Source organism: Elephas maximus, chromosome 27, assembly GCF_024166365.1.
Source record: "Elephas maximus indicus isolate mEleMax1 chromosome 27, mEleMax1 primary haplotype, whole genome shotgun sequence".
NCBI classification, from domain to species: domain Eukaryota; kingdom Metazoa; phylum Chordata; class Mammalia; order Proboscidea; family Elephantidae; genus Elephas; species Elephas maximus.
Window position 1 is genome coordinate 37,561,624 of NC_064845.1, and position 14,602 is coordinate 37,576,225.

At 45.0% G+C, this 14,602-nt stretch overlaps 2 protein-coding genes across 18 annotated transcripts in view; both read right to left on the reverse strand.

Moving 5' to 3' along the window:
• Positions 1-14,602, reverse strand: part of LOC126068466 (uncharacterized) — a 1,054,989-nt gene that overhangs the window by 962,320 nt on the left and 78,067 nt on the right. The window lies entirely within an intron of this gene.
• Positions 12,536-14,602, reverse strand: part of LOC126068459 (ral guanine nucleotide dissociation stimulator-like) — a 490,075-nt gene continuing 488,008 nt past the window's right edge. For 12 of the 15 annotated variants that reach the window (XM_049871001.1, XM_049870996.1, XM_049870997.1 and 9 more), the window contains 2 exons: positions 13,907-14,100; positions 12,536-13,661 (listed from right to left, as the gene is read on the reverse strand). In XM_049871001.1, the coding sequence (XP_049726958.1) occupies positions 12,805-13,661; positions 13,907-14,100 (1,051 nt within the window). In that variant the 3' untranslated portion in view covers positions 12,536-12,804. The remainder of the gene's footprint in view (positions 13,662-13,906; positions 14,101-14,602) is intronic. The other 3 variants (XM_049871008.1, XM_049871007.1, XM_049871000.1) reach the window with 1 other exon arrangement.

A 14,602-nucleotide genomic window follows, 5' to 3' on the forward strand; every position in this document is an offset into this window, starting at 1 on the left:
CAGATTGTGAGAGACCTGGAGCGGCCTCTCTTTCCTAAGATGGCATTACTGTGGAGTAGTAAACTGACAGACTTTTCACACCTTCACGATGATTCAGCTGACAGCTCTGGTTTAGAGGACTTCACTGGGGTTTCAGTTTCTGTATCGACCTTCACATTCAGAATTGCACTTATTGCGTTGGTCCTGGATTAATTTCTTACGGGTCTTTACCCAGTTACATGGTTGATTTTAGTTTGACTTTGGATATTTACATAGAAGAACCAATTCCTTTTTAAATAACCTAAGAAGTAATTTCGCAAATGCATGTCTAGCAAATAAAATAAGGGCTCTGACCTTGCTCCCTCAAGACTTTCCTTAATTTCGGTAATGGTGTGAGGAAAACTGGTTGAGGCAATGTGCATCCACAGGATTTATTTAGATTGACTAGGATCAAGTCAGCTGTTTTGTAGGAGGCTAAGCTCCTGCTCAGTACTTTTATTTACAATCCAAGCCCTTCCTCTTCATATCTCATCCTTTATTTAATGCTCAAACCTCTACCTCAACCCACCCTTAAGGTGGAACCAAGAAGACCACCTCGTACTCCATCCTGGATTCTGGCTCACTTCATTCCCAAGGCTTTCCCTTTACTCCATCATGCCCATAGCCAGGAGAGGCGCATAGTCTGTCCAGTCTTAGTTTACCCAGCTGTCTGTTTGACCAGAGTCCAACTGTATAACCGACTCACCTGACTTTCATGCTCCCAGTAATACATACGGTCTTCAATCTCCTTATCTTGTCTGCTTTTCCAGTGTCTTGCAAACTTGTATATATTCTCGTGAATTCGTCAGTTTAATGTATTCTATTTTTAGTCACAAAACTTGATCAATTTCCTTCTCCAGGATAACAGATTTAATCTTTACTGAGCTACCCAGCACCCCCACCTTTAACATGTCTTTCTAAATTTCTTATCTCCATGTAAAAGCCCTCTGCAATGTTTTTGCCCACCCTCCTGTGGACTGGTCACCCGTTAGACCTCATGAAGTGGTGAGGGAATGCCAGTGAAGACCCTAAACCACGCAGAGCACTTGACACTCCTCCTGCTGCTCCGTGGGGACGGGGTGACACACCTGTGTAATAGCTGTCGTCAGTCGTTGCCTGCCTTCCCACATCTCTTTTCAGGAGACTCAGACCACTCTGAGAGCCTGCCAGAGTCACAGGTTTCAGAGAACCTCTTTCAGCAATGCTTCTTAAGTGTCCATTGTGACATTGGGCGTGTCCTCCAGGAAGCCTGCGGTCTTGTTGGGGGACGAGAGCTTAACACCAAGTGAGCGGTGGACGAACAGCGCAAGGCAGCAGTCGACGACTGGCCTGACCAGGATGCCATCACCCCTGCTCAGGGCGCTGCCTGTGAGGGTGACGGTTGCACAATGTGGTTACTGCGATTGTGACCACTCACTTGTACACCTGAAATACGGTGCATTGGCAAGTGTTGTTTTCAAAAATAAATGACTAGCGGTGCAGCCTGCTCAGTTGCAGGGCCGCGGGTCACCTGCTCCTACTGCTCCCTCTGTCCCCTCAGCTTGTGGTTAATGAGCTGTACAAGTGGAGGAAATCTAAAGGTGAACTCGCCACTGAAAAAGCCGACTACTCTGTGCCACCTATGAGGAAGTGCTGGACATGCAGATACAAAGGAAAAGCAGATGATAAACCCTGAAGAATGTTTATTATGAAGAAGAAGACAGTTTATTATGAAGAGAGTATGATTTCAGTCTCATTATAGCATTTCATTACAAGGATTCATTCTTAATAACAAAGCAATGTCCCTGTCCTGGTAAGTGACCTAAAGAAAAAGCATTTTGTTGATCAGTGTACAATAAATGCTATGCAATGAATACTCTCTCTGCTGCTTGTTCACTTAACAGCCATTTGTCATGAGAAAGGAATTGTCTTCTGAACCGGAGATGCGCACAGGGATGCCAGGCTACTGTAGCAACTCTGAATGTTCAGCCCGCCCCCCCCAACTCCCTCTTCTTTAAACTTCCACACTTCCCGCCCTCAGGGAGCTCACACTGAAGAGATGGACCGCTGCACAGCTGACTAACGCAGGCTGAGCCCCCTGAAGGCCGAGCTCAGGAATTCTCCTTCGTCCTCTCTCTGTGTAACCAGCACCTCACACAGTACCTGGTGTGCAAAAGCTGTTCAGTAGAAATTCTTTTTTTTCTTTTTTAATTTGGAAATAATTTCAAACTTTCCGAAAAGTTGCCGTGTAATACAGAGTGGACCCGTATACCCTTTAGCCAGATTCATTTATTGTTAACATTTTCCCTCTTTTTGTGGCTAACCTCCTCTCTCTCTCTCTCTCCCTTTGTGTGTGTGTGTGTGTGTAGACACTTTTTTTTTTCTGGGACCATTTGGAAGCAAGTTGCATACCTCATGTTTCTTCTAAACACTTAAGTGTGTATTTCCTATGAATAAGGACATTCTCTGATGGAGCCCTGGTACTATTACCCACCTAGTTGAATTTCACTTTGCTGCGGTACTTTTATCTATTTTACATGCTGCCCATAGGTCAGTTTTGTCACTTAACCCAACAATGCCCTTTCTAGCATTTTTCTTTTCCTCCAGTACAGGATCCAGTCTAGGATCACTTATTCCATGAATTGTCATGTCTTTAGTTTCTTTTACTCTGAAGCAGTTCCATGGCCTCTTTGTATTTTATGACATTGAATTTTTTCACACATAGCTTTATTGATGTATAATTTACAGATGACAAAATTCACTGGCTTGAGCATGCAGCTGGATGATTTTTAGTAAATTTAGAGAATTGTGCAAACATGACCACAGTCCAGTTTTAGAACATTTCAGTTACCCTAGAAAAATCCATCCTGCCCTTTGCAGTCAATCCTCCACCCTCAAGCAACCACTACTCTGCTTTTTCTCGTTAGAGATTTGCCTTTTCTGGATGTTTCTATAAATGGAATCATACGACATGTAGTCTTTCGCATCGGGCTTCTTTCACAAAGTATAATGTTTCCAAGGTTTGTCCGTGTTCCCGCATGCATCAGTATTTCATTCCTTTTAATTGCTGAATAGTAGTCCATTGTGTAGATACACCGTATTGTGTTCATCTGCTCACCATTTGATGCATGTTTGGATTGGTTCTACTTTTTGACCCTTATGAATAATGCTGCTGTGTACATTATCATAAACAAGTCCTTGTGTGTATATACTTTTAATTTCTCTAGGATAGATACTTAAGAGTAGAATTGCGGAGTTGCATGATAATTTATATTTTAATTAAAAAAATTTTATTTTGCTTTAGGTGAAAGTTTGCAGTGCAAATTAGTTCCTCATTCAAAAATTTATACACAAATTATTTTGTGACAGTGATTGTAATCCGCACAATGTGTCAGCACTCTCCCCTTCTCCACCCCAGATTCCCTGCATCTATTTGTCCATTTTTCCTGTCCCATCCTGCCTTCTAGTCTTTGCTGTTTAGTCAAGTGTTGCCCATTGGTGTCATAGACTTGATTGAACTAAGAAGCACATTTCTCATGTGTGTTGTTATGTGTTTTATACACCTGTCTAATCTTTGTCTGAGAGGTAGACTTTGGGAGTGGCTTCAATTCTGAGTTAGCAGGATGTCTGGGGGCGATAGTCTCAGGGGTTCCTTCAGTCTCTGTCAGACCAGTAAATCTAGTCTTTTTGTGTGAATTTGTATTCTGTTTTACATTTTTTTCCCACCCTGTCCAGTACCCTCTATTGTGATCCCTGTCAGAGTGGTCAGTGGTGGTAGCCAGGCACTATCTAGTTCTTCAGGGCTTAGGCTGGTGGAGGCTGTGGTTCATGTGGTCTTTTAGCCCTTTGGACCAATATTTTCCTTTTGTCTTTTTTTTTTTTTTTTCTTTTCCTTTGCTCTGAATGGGATGGGACCAATAGATATGCTTAGGTCGCCATTCATAAGCTTTTAAGATCCCAGATGCTACTCACAAAAGTAGCACATAGAACATTTTCTTTATGAGCTGTGTTATGCCAATCAACCATGATATTCCCTGAGATCATGGTACCCAGCTCTCAGCCCCAGTAACATGGTCCCTCAAGTGTTTGGATGTGTCTAGGAAACTTTTATGACTCTGCCTTTGTCGAGGTGTTCTGAGGTCCCTGTATTGTGTGTCGTCTTTCCCTTAACCAAAGTTAACAGTTGTCTACTATCTAGTTAGTGATATCCCTTTCCCACCCCTCCCCTTCTTGTAAGATTGTTTTTTCTGTGTGTAAACCTTTTCTTGAGTTTTTGTAATAGTGGTCTTGTACATTGTTTGTCCTCTTGTGATTGACTTATTTCACTCAGCATAATGCTCTCCAGATTCACCCATGTCATTAGGTGTTTTGTGGATTCCTCATTGTTCTTTATTATTGCATAGTATTCCATTGTGTGTATGTCGCATAACTTGTTTATCCATTTTTCTGTTGTGGCACTTAGATTGTTACCATCTTTTTGCTATTGTGAATAATGCTTCAGTGAACATGGGTGTGCCTATGTCTATTCATGTGATGGCTCTTATTCTCTAGGATATATTCCCAAGAGTGGGATTGCTGAATCATATGGTATTTGTATTCCTAGCTTTTTAAGGAGGTGTCATATTGTTTTCTATAGTTGGTGTACCATTTTACATTCCTATACCAGTAGTGCATAAGAGTTCCAACCTCCTCGCAATCTCTCCAACATTTGTTATTTTCTGTTTTTTTGATTGGTGCCAGTAATGCTGGGGTGAGATGGTATTTCATTGTAGTTTTGATTTGCATTTCTCTAATAGCCAATAACTGCCAGCATTTCCTCATGTGTCTGTTAGCTGCCTGAATGTTTTCTTTGGTGAAGTATCTGTTCATATCCTTTGCTGATTTTTTATTGGGTTATTTGTCTTTTTGTTGCTGAGGTGTTGAAGTATTTTATAGATTAGACCCTTGTGGGATATGTCACAGGCCAAAATTTTTTCCCGATCTGTAGGTTCTTGTTTTACACTTTTGGTGCAGTCTGTTGATGAGTATAAGTGTTTAATTTTTAGGAGCCTCCAGTTATCTAATTTATCTTCTGGTGTTTGTGCATTTTTATAGCTTGTATTCTGTTTATACCATATATTAAGGCCCATAGTGTCCCCATTTTTCCTTCCCAGCTGCTATGGGGCAGTTCTGCTCTGTCCTGTAGGGTCACTGTGAGTCGGAATCCATTCCACGGCACACAACAACAAGAACATGCACATAAAACAATTAAGAAACACTCCCAAACCGCACAGTGTTTTCATGAGCATCACAAGGTAGCGCTTACATTCATTATTATGAACCGTTGTACTTAACTCAATTTTTTATCATAATAGGCTTTATGGCGGTCCGTTCTTAATTGTGAGTTGTCCATAAATTGGATGTTCATACCCTGGGGACTGTCTGTACTTAATCTGACTAGGTGGTATTGATTGCCCTCCAGAAGGACCACCGTCCACCAGTAGTTCTTGGAGGGCCTGTTTCCCTAAATCCTCACTCACAATTGGCATTCTCCAGTTCTCTAATTTTTGCTAGGTTAAGATGCATGATGTGAAATCTCATTGTTATTTTTTTGCATGTCTTTCCTCACCAGTGATTTTTTGCAATTTTGCTGTGATTACCAGCAAATTGATGGAGTTTTACTGAATAGTAATCCTAGTCCTCATGGAGTGTTTCTGATGTCATCCCTCCTGTCATCATCACTTCTCAGATCTAGCACAGCCCAAGGGTTTTCCTTCCTCCTTGGTCATAATATTCCCTCCCTTGCACCTCATTTTTGTAAAGTGATAGGAAAGAGGGGAGACCATTTAGTTCGCCCTGTGTTTTGTTCCTGTGGGAAATAAGATTTCTACTGCTTTGTACCAGCAGTGAGTTCCAGAGGAAGTAACAGATGGCTTGAAAGGTGAGAACAAAGGCATGAAGTCCCATGCAAGTGATGTCCCTTTGAAAATCAGCATTCAAGGGAAAGCAAGTGAAGAAGGCTGAAAGTGTGAGATGTGAGATGGGTTGCTAGGAATGGGGTCAGGGGATATCTGGAGACCTCAAGGCCCAAGGAAGGAGATGATCCGGAAAGGAATATAGCTCTGGGTGATGTGGGGTCTAGAGAAAGAGGAAGACTCCTTGAGATTTGGAGAGGGAGGAAGGCAAGAGGAGAATTTAAGGGTCTAAATTTTTAAATGTATGTATTTTTTAATAAAATAAAATACATGTAATAAAATACTTTTATTATTATTGTGCTTAAGGTGAAAGTTTACAAAGCAAATTAGTTTTTCATTCAAAAATGTCCAAATAAATTGTTTTGTGACACTGGTTGCAATCCCCAGTGTCAGCTCTCTCCCCCTTTCCACCCTGGGTTTCCCATTCCCTTTTCATCCAGTTTTTCTGTCCCTTCCTGTCTTCTCGTCTTTGCTTTTGGACAGGTGTTGCCCATTTGGTCTCATATACTTAATTAATGTAAGGAGCACATTTTTCATGTGTGTTACTGTTTGTTTTATAGGCTTGTCTAATCTGGCTGAAAGGTGACCTTCAGGAGTAGCTTCAGTTCTGAGTGTTCTGGGACCCTTGTCTCAGGGGTTTTTCTAGTCTCTGTCAGACCAGTAAGTCTGGTCTTTTTTGTGAATTTGAATTTTGTTCTCCATGTTTCTCCCACTGTGTCCTGGACCCTCTATTGTGATCCCAGTTGGTGAAAAATACATGTGTTCTAGAAAATGTATTCTACAAAATTAAGCTGAAAGTCATAGTGTCGATTCCCAGAGGATTTACAGTCTATTAGCAGGGCTTTTTGGACATGTTGTCAGGAGGGATGAGTCCCTGGAGAAGGACATCATCCTTGGCAGAGTAAAGGGTCAGCGGAAAAGAGGAAGACCCTCACTTAATGAGGTGGATTGACACTGTGGCTGCAACAACGAGCTCAATCATAGCAGCGATTGTAAGGATGGCTCAGGACCGGGCAGTGTTTCATTCTGTTGTGCGTTGGGTCGCTATGAGTCGGAACCGACTCGACGGCACCTAACAGCAACAACAAAGCAGGGCGCTTACTTTCTTTAGAAGATGTGAGTTGGAAGAGGCTAATGACAACACTTTTAAAACATGTACTAGAGTTGTGTGACTAATTCCATAGCTTTCAACTTTTATTCTACCCGCTTCTCCAGAAGAATGGGTGAGTAGGTAAAAGATGATTAGTAAGAAAGCAATTGAAGAGAGAAACAGCTCAGAGCAGTGGTTGTCCACTTGCCATTTCAGACATTGCCATTGTCATATCAGTGCCTGTCCCTCACTTATTTTGCCCTCACTACAATAAGCACATTTTAAAGAGGCCTGGTCCATTTTATCTTGCAGGCAGGGCCCTCTGCAGACAGTTGCTTACTGAACTGCTCCCACATGGTCTTTGAGCTCAGCCATGGCAGACCTGAGGAGCCGAGGGGAAATGCTGTTGAGGAACAGGGTGTAAGGCCCTTAAAGCCTGCAGCTCTGGTCTTGGCTAGCATCCCTGAGTTTCCCTTACTCTGCACCTTTCCTCCCTGGGGTTCCCAGTCCTTGAGTCTAGAAAACTCAGGTAGTCATTTAACAGCTAAACTAAGAGGCCAGAGTGAAAGGTTAAGATGGAGAACAGATAATAAATCAGTGAAAGGATGAAAATAATTCCTGTGGCTAGGTGGCAGAAGACGGCTCAATCGAGGCATTCATAGAGCCATAAGGGTTAAAAGGGAATAGAGCTTTCCTGTAAAGGCAGGTGAAGGTGCTAATAGTAATAACAACCCCTTACGTAAATGTGTCTGTTGTTTTACAGTTCTGAGTTCTTTTCACGTTTGAGCAATCAGGGTTGTGACCACCATCCTTCTGACACATAGAGGAGGCTGAGGTACATGTGGGCAGAGGGACTTCCTCAAGGTCTCTTGGAAGCTGACACTGGAGTAGCTTGTTGATATTTCTGTGACAAAATGGTGCAGATTGAGGTGGCAGTGCCTGGGCACAAGCAGCTGACATTAAATAGGAGGACAGGAAGGAAAAGGATGTTAAAGGAGCAGAAAAACTGCAGAAGCAGAATGTGTAATGAAAAAATGAGCTGTCTTTGTAGCGTTCAGTGTCTACTAAGGTCCAGTAACAAGCCAAGCTATTTCTCAAAAGGAGAGTAGTTATCTTCAGAGGATGCCAGGGCTTTGCTCCAAAATCCTAAGGGTCTGTGGGGTGGTTCACCAATAGGGGCCTGCCAGAGACTCCATACAGAATCTCTGTCTGCCACCGACACTTCAAGCACCATTGAATCAGCTGGATCATACGGTCCAAGAGGCAGAGCAGCTTGCACAGCAGCCTGAACCTGTTGCAGAGCCTTCTCTTTTTCTGGGCCCCATTCAAAAGTAGCAGCTTTTCCAGTCACTTGGTAAATCGGCTGGAGTATGAGAAATATGTTGCCTCCCAAATCCAAAGAGGTCCTTAGCCACTGTGCCTCCTTTTTAGTTGTGTGAACAGCCAGATGCAATAACTTATCCTTCACTTTAGAAGGAATATCTCCACATGCCCCTTACCACTGGATCCCTAAAATTTTCACTGAGGTGGTAGAAGCCTGAATTTTTGTGGGATTAATTTACCACTCTCTAGCAGGCAAATGTTTTACCAGTAAGTCCAGAGTCACTGATACTTCTTCCTTAATACATCCAACCAGAGTAATGTTATCAAGGTAATGGACCAGTGTGACATCTTATGGAAGGGAAAGGCAATCAAGGGCCCCTGCTGACCAAATTGTGACACAGGGCTGGAGAGCTCATGGAGCCCTAAGGCAGGCAAGTGGAAGGGGTATTGCTGGCCTTGCCAGCTGAAGGCAAACTTCTGATGGTCTTTCCAAACAGGCATGGAGAAAAAGGCATTAGCCAACTCAATAGCTGCACACGAGTTACTAGGACATGTATTAATTTGCTCAAGCTATGAAACCACATCTGGAACAGCATCTGCAATTGGAGTCACAACCTGGTTAGGTTTTTGATAATCTACTGTCATCCTCCAAGATCCATCTGTTTTTTGCACGGGCCAAATAGGCAAGTTGGACGGGGGATGTGGTGAGAATCACCACCCCTGCATCCTTCAAGTCCTTGATGGTGGCAGTAATGTCTGCAATTCCTCGGGGAATGCAGTATTGCTTTTGGTTTCCTATTTTCCTGGGTAAGGGGAGATGTAATGGCTTCCGCTTGGCTTTTCTTACCAAAATAGCCCTTTCTCCATTTGTTGGGGATTCAGTGTGGGGCTTCTGCAGGTTGTTGAGTATGTCTATTCCAATAATGCATTCTGGAACTGGGAAAATCACTACAGGGGGATTCCGGGACCCACTGGACCTACCGTGAAACAAACATGAGCCAAGACTCTATTCATAACTCAACCTATATATGTCCCCACCCTGACTGGTGGACTACAGTTCCATTTTGGGTCTCCTGGAATTAGTGTCAGTTCAGAGCTAGTATCCAGTAATCCCCAAAAAGTCTGATTATTTTCTTTTCTCCAATGAAAAGTCACTCTCATAAAAGGTCATACATCCCTTTGAGGAAGGCTAGGGGAGAGAATAACAATATAAATTTTTGGCAGTGTATTTGAGCCCTTCGTCATGGGGACCTGGCCTTCCCTTCATTCAAGGGGTTGTGGGTCTTTAAATTCTCTCAGGTATGGGAGTTGACTGAGGGCGATTCGAGTTAGACTGCTCTTCACCTGACCTAGAATTCATCGGCTTGTACAGATCAAGTAAATAGTAGATTTCCTATCTATTTCACTCCTAGGAACACCATGACTAAGGAGTCATAAGTCCATATGAGTCAGACTATTCTGATTACTGCTGTGACTTTGCTGTCCATTACTGTTACCATGCCCACCTTGTCCTTCTCGATTGAGTGCCACCACTTGGCCCTTGCTATCACAGGGTCCAATCAGCCCCATTGAATGTAGCTGTCTTAATTCAGTTAGGGCAGTTCCCACTGTCAGATCTGATTTACATAAAATAGGAATCATAGCAGTCTTCAAGGATGCTGGATTTCCCTTCATAAATTTGTTCCTCACAGTTGTGGTAAAAGTGTGTTCTCTGGGCATTGCATGTGTGGGTCTGTGGGTTTAACCTGATAAATCCACCTTAGCATGCCAGTTTTCCTAAGTCTTTGAATACCTTTTTCTACAGTATACCAAGGCAGGTCTGGTACCTCAACTTGATTTAGTGTAGGCCACTGGGTAATGCATGCTTCGGCAACCCAACCAAAGGAACTGTTAGATCTTTCCCTAACTTCTTGAGCTAAAACATTGAATGAAGAATGTGTGCTTAGTGGACCCATATCAATAAACTCAGACTGATCCATCTTTATGTTCCTTGCAGCATTATCCTGCACCCTTAATAACCATTCCCACACCTATTCCCCAGGTTCGTGTTTGTACATATTAGAAAAGTCAAGCAGTTCTGTTGGAGTGTAGCATACCTCCTCCTGGGTCACACTTTGTACTTTACCTTTTGGGGCTCACTGGGACTTAAGTCTAGTTATAGGTCTAGAAGCCAGAATCAGTAGTGTGGAATTGTTTTGAGAACATTCAGCATTGTGTTGTAAAGCATCTGCCTCAGATGATGCCCCGGGCAATGACTCAGGCAAGGGCTCTTTAGAGGCAGCTGGGCTGGGGCTAATCTCATGAGATGGAAGTGGAGGGGCTAATGCTTTTACTGGGCAGGGTGGTGTGGCAGACAGACACGAGGTCATCTCTTTCAAATGGTGCCTGCATATCATGCAGAGAAACATCTGCAAACCAGACACCAGTTTTCTCTTCCTCAGTCAACTGATCATGAGGCCATAGATGAAGACTAGGAAAGGGCAGGTAATGTAACAGGAGTGGAGACCATGGGCATTTGGGCCATTTCCTCATGCGACTTACTTGGGCCTTCAGGTCCTGCTCAGGCCCGATATCCTGTATACCACTTCTGTTTAATGATGGAGTGCCGCTGAGCACATCCGGCTTTATGGCTCTGTAATAAGACAACACCCAGTTCATGATGGGCAGCTCAGGCACATGGTGACTTGGAGTCCCATGGTTAAGTGTTCAGTCTCTACTAAGGCCCCGTAACAAGCCAAAAGCTGTTTGTCTAAGAGTAGTTAAATGCAGAGGATGGCAGGGCTTTGCTCTAAAATCCTAATGATCTGCCCTGTGATTCACCAATAGCAGCCTGCCAAAGACTCCAAACAGCATCTCTATCTGCGACTGACACTTCCAGAACCATTGGCTCTGCCAGATCATATGGCCCAATTGGCAGAGCAGCTTGGACACCAGCCTGAACCTGTTGCAAAGCTTTCTCTTGTGGGCACTGCTCAATACTAGCAGCTTTTCAAGTCAATTGATAAATAGGCTGGAGTAGCATACCCAAATGAGGGATGTGATACCTCCAAAATCCAAAGGGGCCCAACAAGTGTTGTGGCTCCTTTTTAGTTGTAGGAAGGGCCAGATACATCAACTTATCCTTAACTTTAGAAGGAATATCTCAACATGCCCCACACCACTGAAGCTCTAGAAATTTCACTGAGATGTAAGCACCTAGATTTTGGTCAGAATAATTTTCCACCCTCTAGCATGCAAAGATCTTACCAACAAGTCTAGAGTATTGATACTTCTTTCTTAACTAGGTTCAGTCAGCATAATGCCATTAATGTAATGGACCAGTGTGACGTCTTTTGGAAGGGAAAAGTGATCAAGTTTCCCGTGGAACTTGAGAGTTGATGTATCCCTGAGATAAAATAGTGAAGGAGTATTGCTGGCCTTACCAGCTGAAGGAAGACTGCTTCTGGTGGTCTTTTAAAACATGCATAGAGAAAAAAGCATTGGCTAGGTTAATGGTTGCACACCCCCAAAGATATATTAATTTTCAGGCCACATACCCAAGGAAACTTCTCTTCCAACTGATTGGCTGCTCATATCAGATCACAAAATGGAGCAGGATTACATAATTTTTGCCAAATCCCTGAGAATCATGGCCTCCCCAAGTTGACACATAACACTAACCATCACAGTGGTGATGAAAGTGTTCTAGAGTAGATACTGGTGATGGTTGAATAGGATTGTGAAAGTAGGTAAGGCCACTCTATTACACACTTTCAAGCTATTTAAACAAAACTTTATTTAATGAGAAATCTACCAGTTAATATAGTATAAACTCTAAAGCATAAATTGAGCTGGAAAAATATTACAACAAAAGCAAAAAAATACCTACTGAGGTGAGAAGAAGAAAATGTCTGGTTCTGAGGCTAATGTTTCCTGGCCATGAATGAGGAGCTCCTGTTGAGGTATGGCAACTGGCTCAGCCTCTGGTGCCTGAGGCAGAGCTAGAGGTGGAGAACCTAATAGCCTATGGGGCTCCAGTGTTGGAGTAGGATCGGGATTGATAAGAGCTGTTTGTCCGTGAGCCAGTTGTAGGTGGCCCAGGATGGAAATCCACCCCTCCAGCTGACTCTTTGTCTAGTGCCACTACTGGACCTGGTGATGAAAGAGCTGGTGCTCTGAGGACTTTCAGTGCTGGTGCCAGAGCAGTTGGCTGAGGAACCATTTCTGTAGGTGGCCCAGGATGGGAATCGGGCCCTCCAGCAGGCTCTTCTCCTGGTGCCCGGCCAGAGATCGAGATGGAGGGCTTTGGGGTTCAGTGAGCTCTGGTGTTGCTGCAGGTACAGGAGCAGGATTGACATCAGCCAGTGGTCCAGGAGCCGGAATAAGAGTCTGATCTTCCAGCTGACTCTCCATTTGGTACCAGTTTTGGAGTTGGTGATGGTGATCTTTGGAGCTCCAGTGTTAGTCCAGGCTTGTGATGGACCTCAGCAGGCAGTCCAGGAGCTCATTATGGTCTTGGCCCAGGGAGATAATCCAATCTTTCAGCAGGCTGTCTGTCAGGTGGCAGTGCTCAACTTGGTGATGTTGGACCTGTTGTTGTACCCAGCTCCAATGTTGCTGCAAGAGCAGGATCTGACTCAGGAAGTGGTCCTTGAGTCTGTTCTGGAAGTTGCCCAGGGTAAAAACCCAGCTCTCTTGAGGGCTCTCCATCTGTTGATGGGCTGGGTGGTGCTCTATTGAGCTTCGGTGTCGGTACAGGATCAGGATGGACATCACCAGGTGGTCCAGGATCCGGCTAAGGCGGTGGCCCCGCTTAAGAATGTGAACCTCCAGCGGGTTACCCGTCTGCTGCCAGAGCTGAAGCTCCTGATGGAATAGCTGGTGCTCTGTTGACCTCCTGTCTTGGAGCAGGAGCAGGATCGATGTCAGCTGGCAGTCCAGGATCCCATTCTGGAGGTGGCTCTGGATGGGAATCCACCTCTCCATCTGACTCTCCATCTGATGCTGGTGGTGGAGCTGGGGGAAGACCTGGGCTCCATCAGACTCCAGTGTTGGAACAGGAGCAGGAGCAGGATTGACATCAGCCAGTGGTTTGGGAGCCAGTTCTGGAGGTGGCCCAGGAGAGGGATCCATCCGTTCAGCCAGCTCTCTATCTGGTGCCAGTGCTGGAGCTGATGACATAATAGGTGGTATGCCATGGAGCTGTGGTGCTGCTACAGGAGCAGAATGTACCCCAGGAGATTGTCCAGGAGCCGGTTCTTGGGGCAAAGTTAGCTCTTGAGCTTCTTTTGCAGTTGGCGCTGGCCCCGGCTTTAGAGCTGCAAGAGGAGAAAGGTTCACCAACATGACTGCCTTTCCTCATGCTTTCCCAGTGATGGGAAACAACCCACTGCCACGAAGAGAAGCCCGTTCCCAAGATTTCCACCCCAGGAAGTCTTCCCAGACTGTAGTCCCCCAGAGGAGGTTCTGAAGTTACTCTGAACTCTGGCTCAACCCCAGCCTCTGGGGGTCTTCCCCCGTACCCCTCAGAAGCTCACATGCAGTCATGGCCAGTCTTCCTCACCCTCTGGCTCTGCCTCAGTGACCTCCATTTGATCCAGCTGTGCCAAGAGAAGTTGGGTATCATGCTCCAGATGTGAGCCTGGCATGTTCACGTACACATACTCCACCACGAGCTTTAGGCAGGGGAAGTCCGGGGGCTGATTGAAATCCTCCAAGTATTCCTTCAGCCATGTGCCCAGGATAAAAGAGATGGCGCTAGGGATGGGTGGTGAAGAGCAGGGTCAGAGGTCTGGCTTTTCCCACCATACTGCCCTCCCAGGACACCCCTGCAAGGGTCCAGTCCCTCTGTCTGCCCCTGACTTTCCGAAGGTCAGCATTGCCCTGCACACGCCCTCTGACTGCCCTGACAGTGGCAGGCCTGGTCACTGACAGGAGGCTAGCACAGAGGCTTGTCCCAAGGAGCTCCCTATCAATGGTCTAACCAATTCTCCCTTCTAGGGAGTCTGAATTACATCCCTTTCTGTCCCCTGGCCCTCTCCCCACTGGACAGTAACCCTCTAAGGGCACGGAGATGCGTGTCTGCAGGTTCACCTCACAGCCTGGCACACAGTAGTGCTCCAGGATTATCTGATGCTGGGCGACACACAGAGTCCATCTCCTGACCCAGATGCCCAGGCCATAGAGCCCCTCCTCTGAAGCATGTGCACCAGTGTGCTGCCTGGTTCTCTGCATGTGTGTGAGCATCTCTTCTCCCACG